The sequence below is a fragment of the Saccopteryx leptura genome, chromosome 1 (genome assembly GCF_036850995.1).
Source record: "Saccopteryx leptura isolate mSacLep1 chromosome 1, mSacLep1_pri_phased_curated, whole genome shotgun sequence".
Classification (NCBI taxonomy): Eukaryota; Metazoa; Chordata; class Mammalia; order Chiroptera; family Emballonuridae; genus Saccopteryx; species Saccopteryx leptura.
Window position 1 is genome coordinate 105,563,503 of NC_089503.1, and position 19,701 is coordinate 105,583,203.

Consider the following 19,701-nt stretch of genomic DNA (forward strand, 5'->3'; position numbering starts at 1 on the left):
AAGTCTTCTAAATTGCATTTATTAATAATTTTACTTATAAGACATAGAATTCTCATTTTGTTTGTTTGCTTATTTATTTAGAATTCTCATTTTAGAGCTTGTGATCACCTTATGTAGTTACCACTCTAAGCTGCTTATAGTCCAAAAGAAACAGAAAAGACCAGACATAGTTATTCTGTGCTGTCCTAACAAAGGTAAATTAAAACTTTCCATTAAGTTTTGTAAGAAGGAGTCATACCCTCCCCTCCTCCCACCGCTGCTTTTGAAGACTCAGAGTTCAGGGGGCTAGTTGGGCCGTTCTTGTGCAAGCGGAGTAGCCAGGCGCTCCATTCAGTTTGGAAGGATTCAAGCTTGTCCTACTTTTGCTTCATTGTTGTACTTCTAAGCATGTTAAAGACCTAGAAAATAGGAGGAAGAAAATACAACAGAAGGCATCATTCCAGTCCCAAACTGAAAAGAAACACAAACAAGAGAGCAGCATGTTTTCAACAGCTTGCGCGCAGGAAGCGGCAAATAATATTGACTGGGGAATTTGGACAGCTCTGCTCTCTTCTCGCACCGCCCGCGCGGTTGGTCTTCGAGCAGAAGACAGATACTGTACACGTTTTTGGTTTCCAGGCCCGGAAGAGGTGGGGGTTCTATGAACGTTTGAGGCTGCTGGGGAAGTGAGGGCTGAACAACCAGTGGCTCAGGGCCAGGAAGAGGTCAGGGGAGGCGCTAAATCTTTTCCTCCTGGCCTTGGGCAGGTCTCCCTGAGTGCTAAGAGGTCACACAGCACATGTTGTAAAGTACCAGAAGTTATAGAATATTAATATTTTAGGAAATTTAATGAACATTTTATTAATTTGGGCTAGGTGTGCAGAAAGATTTTGTGAGTGTGATTAGCATAAGACCCAAGATAGCATTGTGTTGTAAATGCAGAAAGAGGAAGACTTGGATTCCCTCACCTTCCCCATACCTTTGGAGGAAGGGTCAATAGCTAGCCAGGTGTAGGGAGAAAAGAATTAAATCTTAGGCAGATGGATCATTTGCAGGCATTTGTTCCCATGGAAACCACCCCTCCTCCTGAAAGCATGTAATTAATGTATGTATCTGTAAACAAAAGGTATAAACTTATGCCATGATGTCAGGTTCTCTCCCCTCTCATGTATAATCAGGAGTATATAAACAGCCCCTGAACTGTTTTTGGGGGCTGCACAATTTGGGTCTGTTGCCCTGTGTCAGCCATACGCAGCTGGCATATTTAATAAATTTCCTCTTTTAATAAAACTTTTCAAAAACTTAATTTGGACTACGTGCCTCTACAAACACCCGCGGATTTGTGGATTTAGTTACTTTACAACATACAGACTGCCCAGGTAGGTCCAGACCAGGCAGGATGAATCTCTGCCCCTGCTTCCTTCAGCAGCGAAAGGGAGGCGGGGGTTTCATTCACTTCTCCAGACCACCTTTCTTCTGGAGTTGGGACTTTCAGTTCCTGCAGCAGGGTCCCATCGGAGGCCCCCACCAACCCGCAGGGGATCGGCTTTCCCACCTCCGCAGGGCCTGAGCGCAGGCCACCGCCCAGCAAGTCAGGGCTCGGGGCGGGGCCGGGCTCGGGGCGGGGCGGGGCGGGGCTGGCGGCCGAGAGCAGGAGGAGGAGGAGAAGAAACATGGCGGGTGCGGCGGTACCCGGGACCGGTCAGGGCACAGCGGGCGGAGATGGAGACGATTCGCTTTATCCGATCGCGGTTTTAATTGACGAACTCCGCAATGAGGACGTGCAGGTACTGGAGTAAGGTCGGGAATAGGAGGTGGGCTCGGGCGGGCGTGTGGTTGGACGGGGTAAGGCCGACGCCGACGGGGAGGGGATTGAAGGAGATGGATTGGAGCAGAAACTTGAGGGGAAGGAAGGGAGGGAGGGACCGGTGAGGGGTTCGACCCCATCCTCCGGGGGTCGCTCCAGCACCCTCCTCCGGACCCCCGTGGCGTCAGCCAGGCGGCCCACCGGGCGGCTGTGGGAGTACCCGCCTCTCGCTTGGATGCTCTTCCGGCGCGGGCGGGTGGTCCCTGCGGAGGAGCGGGTGTGCGGGTGTGCGGGGTGTTGGGGTGTGTGTGGGGGCGGGAGGGGGCCGAGGGGGTGCCGGGCTGGGGGTGTCGGGGTTGTAGGGAGTGTGGGAGCGGGCTGTGGGGGGCCCTCCGAAGTGCAGTGAGTGAGGCCTCCCTGGAGCTTGGACACCGGCTGGGCTCGTTGGGTGGACGACGGAGCGGGAGCCTCGGCTTCAGCGCTGCCAGAGAGCTCTTCTTAAAATTGCGTCACTTTCCCATGGTACCTGTTCTCCATTCATTTCTCTAATGGGCCCTTCAGTTTCTCCTGAGAAACCTTTCTTTGGCCGATGAAGCCACATTACTCGCTCCCGAGTGACCTCACAGAGCGCAATCGGAAAGGAAAGTTTTCCTCATTCTCCCCAGCGTGTCACTGTCTCACCAGTTCACACCTTTTGTCTCTGGTCTAAATCACTACTCCTTCTTCATTGTGTCCTTAACACTCTATGTTACAGCTCCGTCTCAACAGCATTAAGAAGTTATCCACCATCGCTCTCGCGCTCGGAGTGGAGAGGACACGCACGGAACTGCTGCCATTCCTTACTGGTGTGTGAGGCTCCGTTTAAGGCAGAGGCGTCAGGTGTCCCAGTTGCTTTCAAAACTTGGCTTTTTAGAATTTGGTGTCCACAGTATTGAGTGCTAAGCTGAACCTGGTGCTTTTGTGCAAAAGAAACAGGATGGAGCACATTGTCATGTGGCCAGATTTGTAAACATATTAAGTGTGTAGCTAATAGGAGAGTGATCGATATGGAATTATGAGTTTCTAATTCATTCTGAAACAGATCTAGGAAGAATGTTGATGGAGAATAAAGCACTGTTAGAGTAGTGACACAACTGTCTAGTACACACTGAATCTGTCCTTAGTTTTGTTTAAGTGTCCAGCTCTGGGATAGCTGTCCTTGTTGATCAATCCTGGGTTGTTGTCATTTGCAGATACAATTTATGATGAAGATGAGGTCCTGTTAGCTCTCGCTGAGCAGCTGGGAAGTTTCACCAGCCTGGTAGGAGGTCCTGACTTCGCCCACTGTTTGCTGGTGAGTATCTTCTGCCTGCCCTCCTTTTAGAACTTTTGCAGTATAAATGGTTCATTGTTTGAAGATAGACACAGCAGCATTCTTTATGCAGATCTTTTTATGAATAGTCCCAGTTTTAGCTGTGGAGAGAACAAGTAGTGTAGGCACTTTTGATTCAATTCACTCATTCTTATTTTTTCTGACTGCATATAAGAACTTTTTTCTCGTTCCTTGTCTTGTCTGCCTTTGTAGACTTATTTGTTAGTTTTGAGGATGGGAGAAGAAGGATTTGATTATATTTGTCTATGGTCCCTGTCCTCCCCCAAATTGGAAATCTTAATTCTCATCTTAGCAATGCTATGACTTTGGAAACATTAAAATATATGTATCAGCTTTCTGTCTTTGACTGTAAGCATAACTTTTACTTTTGGCTTAGTGTGTGAATTTGATGAGTTCAATTTAGTTGGCAACGTTTATTTATTTATTTATTTATTTATTTATTTATTTTTAACAGAGAGAGAGAGAGAGAGAGAGAGAATCAGAGAGAGGGATAGACAGGGACAAACAGACAGGAACGGAGAGATGAGAAGCATCAATCATTAGTTTTTTGTTGCGCTTTTCAACACCTTAGTTGTTCATTGATTGCTTTCTCATATGTGCCTTGACTGTGGGCCTTCAGCAGACCAAGTAACCCCTTGCTCGAGCCAGTGACCTTGGGTCCAAGCTGGTGACCTTTGCTCAAACCAGATGAGCCCATGCTCAAGCTGGCGACCTTGGGGTCTCGAACCTGGGTCCTTGGCATCCCAGTCCAATGCTCTATCCACTGCGCCACCACCTTGTCAGACGAGTTGGCAATATTTAGGAGCCTGCTATATTAGACACTGAAGTTACCACCTTGATGTTAAAAGAAGAACAGTGGGAATGGAATGAAGTCTCTGTCCTTATATATCAACAGATAGTTACTATACAGGTGTAGATAGAAAAGTAGAAGCCCGTACAAGATACCTAAGTAATTGGAGAAAGGGATTGACCCAGAGTGACCAGGGAAAACCTCTTGGGAGATTACTTCTGAATTAGGTTTTGAAGGATGACTAGGAATTCGACAGTTGGACAAGATAGAGATGTCTTCCTAAACGCTTAAGTGCTGTCCGTATGATGCTTGTTCTTATGGTTTCTGTCTCTGTCTTCAACCTTTCCATCGAATTACAGATACAGATTATATTGTAGAAGATATATATCTGTTTGTCTCTTTCTATATCTATCTGCCTGTGATTTTTCTACTTGGATATCAAACAGGCATTTCAAATTTAACATGCTTAAAACATAACTCAATTTTCTCTCCACAATATGCCTTGCATATAGTTGTCCATCTCAGTAAATGGCATCACCATCTACAGTTACACAAGCCAAAAAACCTAGAAGACATTTTTGATTCTTTTTCCCCTCATTTTCCAAATTTAGTCCATTAGTAAAACTCTTGTAGATTCTATATGTATTCCAAATCAGCCCACCTTTTTCCATCCCTACTAGCTGCTACCTGGCTTGTCTTTCCTCTGTCTTTCCAGACCACTTGACCATTCCTCTGTTACTGCAGTACCTTCCTAACTAAGTGCCTTTCGCTCTTGCCTTCCACCCCACCCTTCCAGTTCACTCTTCATCCCGCAGATGGGTCACTGTCAGTGGTGGCCCTTAAAGATCCATATACTACTGTAGCTTATATCTTCGTTAACAGAACCTTGCCTTAAGACTGTTGTCCTAAATATTCCCTGTAATAAAGTGCTCTTTTGAGCTTCCTGTGACGGCTTCCTGTCATTCAGATACCAACTTCAGTGCGTCTACTCAGAGGCCTTCCCTGAGCACCCAACTTGAAACTGTCTCCCAGTCACCTCTTATTACAGCACCCTATTCTTTTTTTTTTTTAAATTTTTATTTTTTTAAAAAGATTTTATTTACTCATTGTAAAGCCAGTGTCCGCTGCCACCATCACAGCAGCCTGGCCCATGCAGGTTCGCATTGGATTTGGACAGTCGGTAAAGAAACAATGGAGCCAAAAGCTGACGAGCCATCATCTCTAACCCTAGGTTGCACCCGGCGGGCAAGTAAAAACACACACTAGGCTCCAAAACCCACTCATTCAGGGCTCACAAAGCTACTGACTTACCTGAGTTTCCTAGAATCAAAGGTTTCTAGCTCACCAGACTTATTCACCTCTGTTCCCCATCTCCTTCCTTCTCCCTGCACAAACTGGCTTCTCTCTCAGCATCCACCATCTTGGCTGCTTCTCCTGGTCTCCTCCACGTGGCCTTTCTCTGCTCTGCTCTCTAATGCTAATCTTAAGAACCGAGAGAGCAAGCTCCCATTCTACCCCCATTTTATAGTGTAGAAATCAAAACCTTTAATCCAATATAGAAAATAGGGAAGTCTCTAATACAAAGCCACTTTTCTGAGGCATGATGGGATTGCACCACCCCCCATCAAAAAGGGTGGGAAAGGCTTAGTCCTAAAACCAAGCCCCAGCTACAAGCAACTTGCCTGCGCATAGCCTGCCCCCAACACACATTAATATCACCTGGGTGACAGGCTTCCATGTGAGCAGTGCCATCTTTAACAAAGTGAGCATAATATATTTTATCTGCTCAACAATCCACCCCTATGCTCACTTTACTACCCACAGTCTACACCACCGGCATACCTGTGCAAGGAAATTAGGCACATTACATAAATTACAACAACATGGCAAATCATACAATTTCAACAATTACAAGGTACATTTCACCAATATCTGAGCACTTTGCCAAAAGCGCAAAATATCCTTGGCCTTCTTTCTAGCCATGGGAAAAACTTCCCGGGGCAGGGGAGTGCTTCCAGCAAAGCCGCCCTCACCCCCATCAGGGTATTTCACATTGTCCAAAATCCATAAGTCCTTCCAACAAAGGAGCCAGTGCCCACTCCGGTCGTAGTCCAGGAAATCAGTCCATGCACATGGGGCGTCAGCCACCCCCCTCATTTCTGATGTATTAGCAGGTCTTACACTGTCCCAAGGAGGAGCATGTGGCAATGGCAGTCAGCATTTCCATCTCTGCTCTGGAGAGCATGATGGCAGCCACCCCTATGTCCCCAAATTGCAGACCTACCGGGGACATAGCAGGTATTCCTTGTTGCTGGGCTCTCATCTTCTGGAGGCTGTAGATCACAACTCCACCCCGATTCTCCTCACCCTCCAAAGAGGAACTGGAAACACCAGCTCCCGTTGCCGGTCTCGAGCCCTGGGCTGCCGCAGCCTTGCAGCTCCAGACCCGGCCTCAGCTTCGGCCTCAGCCCCGGCCTCCTGCCGCTGCTGGCTCTCCACAGTGTCCAGGGCAATCTGCAACTCACGAACCTGTGATTCCTTCTCCAGCATCTGCTCCATTTCCAAACAAGTCTTGCGAACCTGGTCGGCCTCCTCTGGTGCTTGCTTCAGCTCCAGGGTCGGCATCTCTTTCTCCCATGTTTGCTGCAGCTCCTTCCACTGCTTGGTTTGCAGGTCCCGGGCAGCCTCTTCCACAGAGCTCTTGGTTTCCTCACACATGGCTGTGAAAGTCAGCCAGCCTACGGTCCCCAAAAGGACAGCCATGGGGAACCATAACAGCAGCCAGTCCTCTACTCCACCACTCAAAGGTGGTGGTGGCTCCTTGCTGATCTGTATCGAATCCTGCCACAGACTACGCCAAATGTGAAGCCAGTAGGCACGGCTACCATCACAGCTGCCTGACCCATGCAGGTTTGCGTTGGATTCGGACAGTTGGTAAAGAAACAGTGGAGCCAAAAGCTGATGGGCCATCATCTTTAATCCTAGCTTGCACCCGGCAGGCAAGTAAAAACACACACTGGGCTCCAAAACCCACTCACATTCAGTGCTCACAAAGCTACTGACTTACCTGAGTTTCCTAGAATCAAAGGTTTCTAGCTCACCAGCCTTATTCACCTCTGTTCCCCATCTCCTTCCTTCTCCCTGTACAAACTCTGCACAAACTGGCTTCTCCCTCAGCACTCCACCATCTTGGCTGCTTCTCCTGGCCTCCTCCACGTGGCCTTTCTCTGCTCTGCTCTCTAATGCTAATCCCAGGAACCGAGAGCTACATCACCCTATTCTTATTCTTTGCAGGCTGCTCATCACCATGTAATTATGTTCTTGATAAATTTGTTGTCTTCCTCCATTAGAATACAAACTACCAGAACAAGGAACCTGTTTTCCTCAGTGCTAAAATATAACAACCCTTTATTGAAAGAGCTTGGATGCAGGTTGTGTTGCTGGAGTGTAAAGAGTTGGGCTGGCGTAGGCAGGAGTGGTGGTCGGAGGGCAGTAGGGAAAGGGCGTGGAGAAATAGGCAGAGTTTGAATCAAGAGAAAATGCATGCAGTTTTCAAGAACTTGCCTTATCTTGTAGTAGTGATAGAGATTATACAATGATACTGCATGAGAGAAGGTCGGAAGGGATGGGCAGATCATAAAAGACCTTCACAAGTAAAGAAACTGTCTTTTCAAAGGGTTTCTGAAATCCCTCTTATGAAAGCTGTGTACTTTCTACCTTTGTGTATCAATTTTCAAAATGGGTGAAGTAGACATGCTTCTTTCCATTGACATACTATAATTGTTTCACTCTTTTGGTTAGTTTTACATGTGGGTTTTGTAGAGCTGACCAAATTTAGCTCATGGAGCTGATGGCATATGCTGAATCTACCTGACCAAATACAAACCCAGCAAGTACCAAATTCAGAGTACCACCCACTTTAGCTTTTCACTAGGCGATGTCACTTATGGGTCTGAGACTGGACCAGCCCCTTTGATCTTTCTGTTTCTAAAGCTGCAAGCAAGGATTACTAACATCTCTGTACTCTTGTGTTGTTGCAAACTCTTGCAATACGTCTGGTTCATGGATGTATTCTGAAAAAAGTGATTTTGTACTCAGCCTTTTATAGGTTGGATGAGTTGATGGTGTGGAGCAGTGGACAAGGTTGCTTATGTCTCTAGGAATACTCCAAAGGCCAGGGACTCAGTGGCCTGATGAGATGTCATCGTGCTATTGTGGTGCCCAATGCAGATCATGTTTTTGCACTTAGTCCTGAGGAAGATGCCTGATCCTATTGATCCTGTCTGAACTTGCCTACATAGCTTTTAAACCTAATGATTCAGCTCTCAATAATATAATATTGTGTTGAGTCTCTTCCACTGTATCATTTGTAGACACCATCTGGGAATTGCCATCTGGGACATGAGACCTTGGCTGTCCTACAGAAGTCATGTCTTCAGGTTGGATGCACCATATGTTGTCACTGTGTGAACTGAAAGTAACCATTTGGTGTGATGTAGTTAACATTCTGGTTACATGTACCACCTGCCTTCTGTCACTTTAAAAGTTGATGATAATCTGTATCTAACCTGATTCAGTAGGTTTTTCTTCTCTGGTTTTCCTTTTGGTGTTTCAGCCTCCTTTGGAAAGTCTGGCGACCGTGGAAGAGACTGTGGTTCGAGCCAAGGCTGTGGAGTCCCTGAGGCAGATCTCGCAGGAGCATACTCCCGTTGCTCTGGAAGCCCATTTTGTACCCCTGGTGAAACGCCTTGCGAGTGGGGATTGGTTCACTTCTCGCACATCTGCATGTGGTCTGTTCAGCGTCTGCTATCCCAGGGCTTCAAATGCTGTCAAAGCAGAAATTAGACAGTAAGATATAGTATTTTTTTTAGTTATTTGGGATTAATGGGAAATCATAGCTGACAGTTTACACAGTACTCTGTTACCAGTGAGTGACTGTTATTAGGATGACATTACTTTTTATTATCCAGTTGAATATACCAGTGTTTTATCCTTGTTTCTTCCATGAATAGAAGCCTAGTCACGATATTTGTAGAAGAAAACCTCTAAAATGCCTTGCTGTGTGTGTTCTTGTTGGGGGTGTTTAATTAATGGTATTTGATAGGAAGTACCTTCATTGTTGTATTTGCTCCAGGCACTTCCGTTCCTTGTGCTCAGATGACACACCAATGGTACGACGTGCTGCTGCTTCCAAATTAGGTGAATTTGCCAAAGTTTTAGAATTAGATAGTGTGAAAAGTGAAATTGTTCCACTGTTCACTAATCTAGCTTCAGATGAGCAGGTAAGTTAACTCTTATTGTTTATGGTACACATATGCTCCTCTCCCCAACATTAAAAAAAAATTTTCCGTTGATTAGAGAGAAATAAAGTGGGGAAGAGTGGGGGGGGGGTGAGTGAGAGAGAAGCATGAATTTCTTGTTCCATTTAGTTGTGTACTCATTGGTTGGTTTTTGTGTGTGTTCCGACGAGGGATTGAATCCACGACCTTGGTGCACTGGGACAATGCTATATCTACCAAAACACCAGCCAGGGCCCTCTCCTCTGATATTTTAAGAATTTCTTTGGGCAGTTTGGTTCTCATGTTAGACTTCTTTTTGAAAAATTAGTACTTAATTCTGGCCTTGGTAATATTTAATATGACCCATTTTCAGTGATTATATTTCTTTCCTAAGCAGACCATGATTTTCTCTTACATTGGCAGTTTTATAGAAGAGGGAAGTCAGAGGAAATGGGTTACATAATTAGAAAGATTACAGCTGCATTAAGGGGTAACATACCGTTGTGTATTGAAGAGGCTAGAGTGTAGGGTTTATTTTCTAGGTGCAAGGAGAATACACCTAAATGTTAAATAGGAGTGTGATGATATAATTTAATTTATGCTCTTAAAGGTTCGTTCTAGCTTCTGAGTGGAAACTAAATTGCAAGGTAGGGGGTGAAAGTAGAGACAGGAGGACCAGTTGGGCAGTGGTTGGCAAACTCATCAGTCAACAGCACCAAATAGCAACAGTACAACGATTGAAATTTCTTTTGAGAGCCACATTTTTTAAACTTAAACTATATAGGTACATTCCTTATCGAGGTAGCGCCCGCACGTGGTATTTTGTGGAAGAGCCACACTCAAGGGGCCAAAGAGCCGCATGTGGCTCATGAGTCACAGTTTGCCAACCAGGGAGTTAGGCTGATAAAATCATCTAGGCAAGACATTTTGGTGAGCTGGGAACTCTAGTGCAGATGACGGAACAGGGACACAGGTGTGAAGGGGGTGCTGGTGGACCAAGACTGGGTTGGGTGAGAGGAAACGGCATGGAGAAGATGGTGATTTTTGGCCTCATCGGCTGGGTGCTGGATAGTGTCATTGCTGAGTGGGAGGAAATTCTGGGAGGAGCAGCTATAGGGGAGAGTCAGGAGTCCGGGAAGAGAAGTAACTAGTCAATTTAACATATTTATTGGTATATTTTTCCATAGATGATAGTAGTCCCTTGACTTAGCATCATTTTTGGAATCCCAAAATAGCTATAGCTACTACCAGGAACCTAGTTCTGCCTTTTTTAGCCTGTTCATTTGGGTAGAGGAGTGTCTTAGGCATATAGTAAGTTATTGTTGATCTACAATTTAAAAAATTTTTAGTATTTTGGAAAGTTGGAGACACTATGATCTTTTGTGTGTATGCGCATGTATATACATGTTTATGTATGCTATATATGTATATAAAGTATGTAGTTATTTATGAAATTTTGTCCTGTTTCTCTTGGGTGCTCATGTTTACATATTTATGACTTCCAAATCTATAGTACCAATTCCTGATTTCTCAGTGACTTGTCTAGTTGTATATTTACACTTGCTCAAAAGATGTCACACTGATGTGTGACAGTTCACATTAGGGAAGCTGAGGTCATCATTCCGATAGCTTCTACTTTGTTCTTGCTGTGTTTTTCTTTCTTTCTGTTTGTTTTTGACAGAGACAGAGAGTCAGAGAGAGGGACAGACAGGGACAGGGACAGTCAAAAGGGAGAGAGAGCCCTGGCCGGTTGGCTCAGCGGTAGAGCGTCGGCCTGGCGCGCGGGGGACCCGGGTTCGATTCCCGGCCAGGGCACACAGGAGAAGCGCCCATTTGCTTCTCCACCCCCTCCCCTCCTTCCTCTCTGTCTCTCTCTTCCCCTCCCGCAGCCAAGGCTCCATTGGAGCAAAGATGGCCCGGGCGCTGGGGATGGCTCCTTGGCCTCTGCCCCAGGCGCTAGAGTGGCTCTGGTCACGGCAGAGTGACGCCCCGGAGGGGCAGAGCATCGCCCCCTGGTGGGCAGAGCGCCCCGCCCCTGGTGGGCGTGCCGGGTGGATCCCGGTCGGGCGCATGCGGGAGTCTGTCTGACTGTCTCTCCCTGTTTCCAGCTTCAGAAAAATACAAAAAAAAAAAAAAAAAAGGGAGAGAGATGGGAAGCATTAATTCTTTTTTTTTGTTTGTATTTTTTGAAGTGAGAAGCGGGGAGGCTGACAGACTCCCGCATGCTCCCAACTGGGATCCACCGGGCGTGCCACCAGGGGCGATGCTCTGCCTATCTGGGGGGGCGTTGCTCCACTGCAATCAGAGCCATTCTAGCACCTGAGGTGGAGGCCATGGAGCCATCCTCAGAGCCTGGGCCAACTTTGCTCCAAAGGAGCCTTGGCTGCAGGAGGGGAAGAGAGAGAGAGAGAGAGAGAGAGAGGAGAGGGGGGAGGGTGGAGAAGCAGATGGGCACTTCTCCTGTGTGCCCTGACTGGGAATCAAACCTGGGACTTCCACATGCTAGGCTGATGCTCTGCCACTGAGCCAACTGGCGAGAAGCATCAGTTTTTCGTTGTGGCACCTCAGTTGTTCACCAATTGCTTTCTTATATGTGCTTTTTACAGCAGAGCGATTGACCCCTTGCTCAAGCCAGCAACCTTGGGCTTCAAGCAGCTATTATGGGGTCATGTCTGTGATCCCATGCTTAAGCCAGCAACCCCGTGCTCAAGCCAGCGACCTAGGGGTTTTGAACCTGGGTCCTCCACGTCCCAGTCTGATGCTATATCTACTGAGTCACTGTCTAGTCAGGCCTTGCTGTGTTTTTCTAGGCTTGGCTACCTCAAAGTTATTTTATCCTTGATCTTCCACATTTAAATCTAGCCTTTTTGAAAATACTGTTTTGTTTTTCTGTGTATTTCTTTCCAAGTCATTATCTTGTGCCTAAATTCCTGTTCCTGCCACTGCAGACTGAACTCAGGCTCCCGCTGTCTGAAAGTGGAGTGTCCCGTGAAATATTTGTCAGCTGAAATGGTATAAAACGAAGACAGTTACCGTAGTTGGGGGGGGAGACACACCTTGCCAACAGGTGCACAAAATTAACACAGCTGCTCACAGACATAGTTCAGAGCTGTGGCATCATGATGCTGAGATTGAGTGTATCCCTGGGAAGGAGCTTGGTGGGGCCCCGCTGCTGGAGGTGGGCTGTCTCTGTCATGGCTTGTGCAAAACAAATGCTGAATGCTGTTTTTACTTTTCACCATTTTTTTAAGCAAAAGTCCTTTTCAGATATCTTTCAGGTAGGGAAAACATGTATTAATTAAGGTCTTTTGTAAAAGCAAAGTGGTGTAAATTAACTTCTGAAAACTGGGGGTACCTGTAATTTGAAAATTGAGTTTCCCAATTATTCCCTTACCCTTATTCTCTTTCTCTGTCTTGATCTGGTATAAAGTTTTATAAACATAGTTTTTATTTTTATCTCTCAACTTCTCTTTATAGTGAGGCTTTAAAGACATCATTAAAATGTTCTCTGTTTTTCACCTTACATTTTCATTTCATTTTCCTTAATAAAAACTGCACTAGCCAATGTAATTGTTTTGCTGTTCACTCATAGAGTAAGTTTCTTCCTTACGCTGACACGCCATTTCAGGCAAAGGGAGCGGCTATTTTAAGATATAGAGCCATGAAGCTGCTTGTAATGTGGTTGGTTTGTTTTTATTTATTTTTTTCAGAGAAAAGGACAGATAGAGACAGACGGGAAGGAAAAGAGATAAGCGTCAATTCTTTGTTGCAGCACCTTAGTTGTTCATTGATTGCTTTCTCATATGTGCCTTTATGGGGTGCTGGGGGCTATAGCCAAGCCAGTGACCTCTTGCTTAAGCTAGCGACCTTGGGCTCAAGCCAGCAACTTTTGGGCTCAAGCCAGAGACCATGGGGTCATGTTTATGATCCCACGCTCAAGCCAGTGACTCTGCACTCAACCTGGTGAACCCACGCTCAAGCCAGATGAGCCCGTGCTCAAGCTGGAGACCTCAGGGTTTTGAGCCTGCGTCCTGTGTGTCCCAGGCTCACGCTCTATCCACTCTGCCACTACCTGGTCTGGCTTTTTTTTTTTTCTTAATGATACCCACAGCACCACCCCACACCCTGCCCCTGTGGCTGTCAGTGAATATTGTCTAATAAATTAATTTTTGTTCCTTTAGGACTCAGTGCGCCTCCTAGCTGTGGAAGCTTGTGTCAGTATTGCTCAGGTACTGCCTTGGGATGACCTTGAGGTTTTGGTGATGCCTACACTTCGACAAGCAGTGGAAGATAAATCTTGGAGAGTTCGCTATATGGTAGCTGACAAATTTTCAGAGGTAAAATTTTTGCACTGACTTTTTTAAGTACTAAAGAAAAAAATTAAGAAATCCACATATTTGCCTGACCAGGCGGTGGCGCAGTGGATAGAGCATCGGACTGGGATGCAGAGGACCCAGGTTCGAGACCCCGAGGTCACCAGCTTGAGTGTGAGCTCATCTGGTTTGAGCAAGGCTCACCAGCTTGGACCCAAGGCCACTGGCTTGAGCAAGGGGTTACTCAGTCTGCTGAAGGCCCACGGTCAAGGCACATATGAGAAAACAATCAGTGAACAACTAAGGTGTTGCAACGAAAAACTAATGATTGATGCTTCTCATCTCTCTACGTTCCTGTCTGTCTGTCCCTGTCTCTCCCTCTTTCTGTCTCTGTAAAAAAAAAAAATCACATATTTGCTGTTGTACCAAGAGTTTCTAAATTAATTCTTATGAACAGAAGTGTTTATGGCAAAAATGTATACCTGAAAGTTGCACTAGTTTGTTTTGTTCATGTTAATTATTTTGTTAGTGAGCATTACAACCTGCATATTTTCTATTATAGCTCCAGAAAGCAGTGGGTCCTAAAATCACCTTAAATGACCTCATCCCCGCTTTTCGGAACCTACTTAAAGACTGTGAAGCTGAAGTTCGAGCAGCTGCTGCCCACAAAATAAAAGGTTAAGCACTTCAATTTATGTTGCATGCTGCATACTTTAGGTAGCAGTTTTTATCTCATGACAATAGGTCATTTATTTTGGTGCTTTTTTTGGAGGTTAAAAATTTTTTTTTAATTTATTGATTGATTTGAGAGAGATTTGCTCTTCCACTTATTCACTCGTTCGTTGGTTGATTGCTATATGTGTCCTGCCTGGGAATTGAACCTCCAACCCTAGTGTATCAGAGCAGCTGGAACCAACTGAGCTATTTTGCCAGGGCTGGTGCAGTTTTTTTTTTCCAGTTTTTTAATGTCAGTGAATTTTGTGTGTTTTATCTAGACTTTGTTTTCAAATAAATAGAGATGATTTCATTCTGTAGACCTGTTACATTATCATATGAAGCTACTTCCATTATATTTAAAACCAAACAGCCATTTTACTTTGTTTCTGGGAAAAAAACCCTTTTTAGGTTGGATTAATATGACACACAATGGTATATAGGTTGACGAAAAAGTGCATTTAGAATAGGATCCATTTTTTCTTCTTGGAGATTATTTGCTTAAACGTGTGATTTGATTGAACTTGAAACTTGCTATAACTGGGCAAAACTCTTCATTTGGCTCCTTGTAAATGGCTCTATGTAAGCATTACTTTTTTCTATTTATCTCCTTTAGAACTTTGTGAGAACTTGCCCATTGAAGGTAGAGAGACCATAATTATGAATCAAGTTCTGCCCTATATAAAGGTAAACCTAACTTCAGTGTACTTTTAGTTTTACTCTGCCCTGTATGAAGGCAAACCTTACCTCAGGATTTTTGTTTGTTTTACCTTAAAGCTCTTTGAGTTTAAAGGTGAACAGAGGGAGAGTGGGATAGATGTGTTAATGAGTGGCCTTGTTCTTTATCACTTATTAGTGCATTATTGTGAGGTGCTCTTTGGTTTATGTTATGACAGATGATCTAAGGACACATTATCAGCTGACCAATAATGAAATAATGCTGTCTTTTTAGATTTCTTGGGAAATGGTATAGACGTTTCTGTTGTCTTGAAAAAAAGAAAGGCTTTTAATTTTTATTTTATTTTAGGAATTAGTATCTGATACAAATCAACATGTCAAATCAGCTCTAGCTTCTGTAATTATGGGATTGTCTGCCATTTTGGGCAAAGAGAATACCATTGAACATCTTCTACCTCTATTTTTAGCTCAGTTAAAGGATGAGGTGAGTCTGGCTATAAATTCTGTTGCTTGATAGTGATTTGGTTTGGTTTTGGTTTGGGGTTTCACTAAAATAGAACCAAAAACTGGGATGATGGGATTATAAAAAGTAACTTATTTAAGACCAGTGACAATCCTTGTGTTTGAGTATGGGTTGCAAGTTCCTCAGAAAATTGGCACAAGGAGCCATTGATATAGACTCAAGAATGTCTACCTCTTTGCCTCATCCTGTCAATGGGAGGGGCACTGGTTTCTTCTCTTTGAACTTAATGTATCTTTGTTTAAAATGTTTCTTTCATTTAAATTTAAATATAATAACACTATACTGATAGCTAACATTTGTTAAATAAAATTATATGCCAGGCACAACTGGTAAATGCTTTGGCATGTATTGTTACATGTATCCTCCCAGCAATCTTATGAGGTAGATTTTCTTGTACCCATTGTACAGATGAGGCAGCTGAGGCACAGAGAACATGACTCAGCCAAGGGCTTTCCTTAGATCTGAGATTTGAATGCCCGAAATTTGATTGCAGAGCCTGTGCCCTTTACCATCCCACAGACTTTTTATTGAGCAAGAATAGTCACCTTTATATGCTTTGAATTATTTGTGTAATCAGTATTAAGTATCTTCCAGGAGTATACTTCTTTTTTTTTTTTTTAACCTGAGTCAATACTTACTTATTTTAAACTTTAGTTTTTACCTCATAACAATAGGAAAATATTGGGCAGGGAAATTGTTTTTTATATGTATTCTTCTGGGGCTTGTGTATTTACAGTGTCCTGAAGTTCGTTTGAATATCATCTCCAATTTGGATTGTGTAAATGAAGTGATTGGAATCTGTCAGCTCTCTCAGTCTCTTCTTCCTGCCATAGTGGAGCTGGCTGAAGATGCCAAGTGGAGGGTCCGGCTGGCCATCATTGAGTATATGCCACTGCTGGCGGGCCAGCTGGTGAGTGTGGGCTCCATGCAGTGAAGGGGAGCATCAGACAGTGGAGCCATTTACCATGGCAAGTAGGAGGCCCCAATAATTTGTATGATTATGTTCATTTAGGCGCATCTAACTATGGTAGGTCCTGGTTGTTTGAAGGATGGCTTTTATTTTTATGAGTGTATAACTTTTTTTTTTTTTTTTTGTATTTTTTCTGAAGCTGGAAACGGGGAGAGATAGACAGACTCCCGCATGCGCCCGACCGGGATCCACCCGGCACGCCCACCAGGGGGCGATGCTCTGCCCCTCCGGGGCATTGCTCTGCCGCGACCAGAGCCACTCTAGTGCCTGGGGCAGAGGCCAAGGAGCCAACCCCAGCGCCCGGGCCATCTTTGCTCCAATGGAGCCTTGGCTGCGGGAGGGGAAGAGAGAGACAGAGAGGAAGGAGGGGGGGGATGGAGAAGCAAATGGGTGCTTCTCCTATGTGCCCTGGCCGGGAATCGAACCCGGGTCCCCCTCACGCCAGGCCGACGCTCTACCGCTGAGCCAACCGGCCAGGGCTTTTTTTTAAAATTAAGTGAGAGGAAGGGAGATAGACTTCTGCGTGTGTTCTAACCGAGATCTACCCGTCAACCACCATCTGGGGCCGATGCTAGAATCAACTGAGCTATCCTCAGTGCCTGAGGCTGATGCTCAGACCAGCCAAGCCACTGGCTGTGGGAGGGGAAGAGAAAGAGAAGAGAAAGAGGGAGGGGAGAAGAACAGATAGTGGCTTTTCATGTGTGCCCTGATGGGGGGATTGGACCTGGACATCTGCATGCTGGGCCACTCCTCTATCCACTGAGCCAGCCAGCCAGGGCCATGAATGCATTACTTTTAACAATAAGGAATTACAGAAACACATTTCAGCTCACCATCTAAAAGCCAAGGCACAGAAGATACAATGTTTCTTGGTATGTAACATAGATTTCATTATTTAATTTCTCTGTGACTTAAGGAATATTTAACTGAAAGGAAAAGGGAGGGAGTATAGTTTCAAGATATTTCAGCTTTGATTTTTGCTCAGAGCAGCTTTCCTGTTTGTATATATGCAGAGCAAAATGTGGTTACTATTTCTGCATTCTGGTTGAAGGGAGTTGAGGAATCAGACTAGAAAAGGAGTATTGAAATTTTTAATGCTAGTTTTTTGGCCAAAGTCCATATTTTCTAATTGTTACTTTTTGAGTTTCATAATTTTTTTTTACTTTTGAGTATTACCATGTTAGTTAAAATTTTAGTGCTGGGTTTTATGGTTACATCCTTTCCTTCCTTTTTCTGTAGGTGCTCTGGACCTACGTGAGAGCTATCCTTACTCTGTTGGTAGCACTTACTACAATGTATTGTGACTGTTAAAAATGAGTTGGGGAGGCCTGACCTGTGGTGGGGGAGTGGGTAAAGCCTCAGCCTGGAATGCTGAGGTCGCCGATTCGAAACCTTGGGCTTGCTGGTTCAAGGCACATATGGGAGTTAATGCTTCCTGCTCCTCACAACTTTTCTTTCTCTCTCTCTCTTTCTCTCTCTGTTCTCTAAAATGAATAAAGTTGTTTTTTTTTTTTTTTTTAAAGAGACAGAGAGAGAGTCAGAGTGAGGGATAGATAGGGACAGACAGACAGGAACGGAGAAATGAGAAGCATCAATCATTACTTTTTCGTTGTGCATTGCGACACCTTGGTTGTTCATTGATTGCTTTCTCATATGTGCCTTGACCATGGGCCTTCAGCAGACTGAGTAACCCCTTGCTTGAGCCAGCGACCTTGGGTCCAAGCTGGTGAATTTTTTTGCTCAAATCAGATGAGCCCATGCTCAAGCTGGCGACTCGGGGTCTTGAACCTGGGTCTTCCGCATCCCAGTCCGACGCTCTATCCACTGCGCCACCACCTGGTCAGGCAATAAAATATTTTATTTATTTATTTATTTATTTTTTTGTATTTTTCTGAAGCTGGAAACGGGGAGAGACAGTCAGACAGACTCTCGCATGCGCCCGACCGGGATCCACCCGGCACGCCCACCAGGGGGTGACACTCTGCCCATCAGGTGGCGATGCTCTGCCCCTCTGGGGGGTCACTCTGTTGTGACCAGAGCCACTCTAGCGCCTGGGGCAGAGGCCAAGGAGCCATCCCCAGCGCCCGGGCCATCTTTGCTCCAATGGAGCCTCGGCTGCGGGAGGGGAAGAGACAGAGAGGAAGGAGAGGGGGAGGGGTGGAGAAGCAGATGGGTGCTTCTTCTGTGTGCCCTGGCTGGGAATCGAACCCGGGACTTCTGCACGCCAGGCCGATGCTCTACCACTGAGCCAACCAGCCAGGGCTAAAATATTTTTTTAAAAAAGGCCGATGCTCTACCACTGAGCCAACCAGCCAGGGCTAAAATATTTTTTTAAAAAAAGAAAGTGTTTTAAAAAAAGTTAGGGAGATAGACAAGTGACCTCTTTTAGGGTAGGGTCTATGTTCAGTGTTAAATTTCTAGTGCCTACTATAGGGCCTGGCATTAAGTATAAAGCACTTAACATTTGTTGAGTGTTGGATAAATAAATACCTGGATATTTTTTGAGAGAACTCACAATGTCAGATTACAGCTAACATTGCTGCAGTGTGTTCCCCTCTCTCTGCCACTTGCATTTCTTTCAGATGATAGCATACGGGATCTATTTTTTAGTTCCTTGAACCACTGAATTTGTATTGCTAATTTTGTTATATTTAGTTTATGAAATGCATCCTATGTTTGTGGCATCATATGTTTTATAAAATTTGAAGTGTCCCACTTTTAGAAACATGTCAAAAATATCAGGATAGCCTGACCAGGCGGTGGCGCAGTGGATAGAGTGTCGGACTGGGATGCAGAAGACCCAGGTTCGAGACCCTGAGGTTGCCAGCTTGAGCACAGGCTCATCGGGTTTGAGCAAAGCTCACCAGCTTGGACCCAAGGTTGCTGGCTCGAGCAAGGGGTTACTGGTCTGCTGAAGGCCCACTGTCAAGGCACATATGAGAAAGCAATCAATGAACAACTAAGGTGTTGCAACGAAAAACTGATGATTGATGCTTCTCATCTCTCTCCGTTCCTGTCTGTCTGTCCCTATCTATTCCTCTCTCTGACTCTCTGTCTCTGTAAAAGAAAAAAAAAAATCAGTATAGCCTGACCAGGTGGTAGCACAGTGGATAGAGCATCGGACTAGGATGCAGAGGACCCAAGTTTGAAACCCTGAGGTTGCTGGCTTGAGCATGGGCTCACCAGCTTGAACTTGGGGTTGCTGGCTAGAGTGTGAGATCATAGACATGACCCCATGGTTGCTGACTGGAGCCCAAAGGTTGCTGCCTTTAAGCC

The 19,701-nt window shown here is 45.1% G+C and overlaps 1 protein-coding gene across 2 annotated transcripts in view; it reads left to right on the top strand.

Moving 5' to 3' along the window:
* Positions 1–1,633: 1,633 nt before the first annotated feature.
* Positions 1,634–19,701, top strand: part of PPP2R1B (protein phosphatase 2 scaffold subunit Abeta) — a 34,659-nt gene continuing 16,591 nt past the window's right edge. The window contains exons 1-10 of one of the 2 annotated variants that reach the window (XM_066373388.1): positions 1,634–1,766; positions 2,541–2,631; positions 3,019–3,119; positions 8,564–8,796; positions 9,083–9,230; positions 13,409–13,564; positions 14,103–14,217; positions 14,871–14,941; positions 15,282–15,416; positions 16,192–16,365. In XM_066373388.1, coding sequence (XP_066229485.1) covers positions 1,653–1,766; positions 2,541–2,631; positions 3,019–3,119; positions 8,564–8,796; positions 9,083–9,230; positions 13,409–13,564; positions 14,103–14,217; positions 14,871–14,941; positions 15,282–15,416; positions 16,192–16,365 — 1,338 coding nt within the window. In that variant the 5' untranslated portion in view covers positions 1,634–1,652. The remainder of the gene's footprint in view (positions 1,767–2,540; positions 2,632–3,018; positions 3,120–8,563; positions 8,797–9,082; positions 9,231–13,408; positions 13,565–14,102; positions 14,218–14,870; positions 14,942–15,281; positions 15,417–16,191; positions 16,366–19,701) is intronic. The other variant, XM_066373397.1, reaches the window with a different exon arrangement.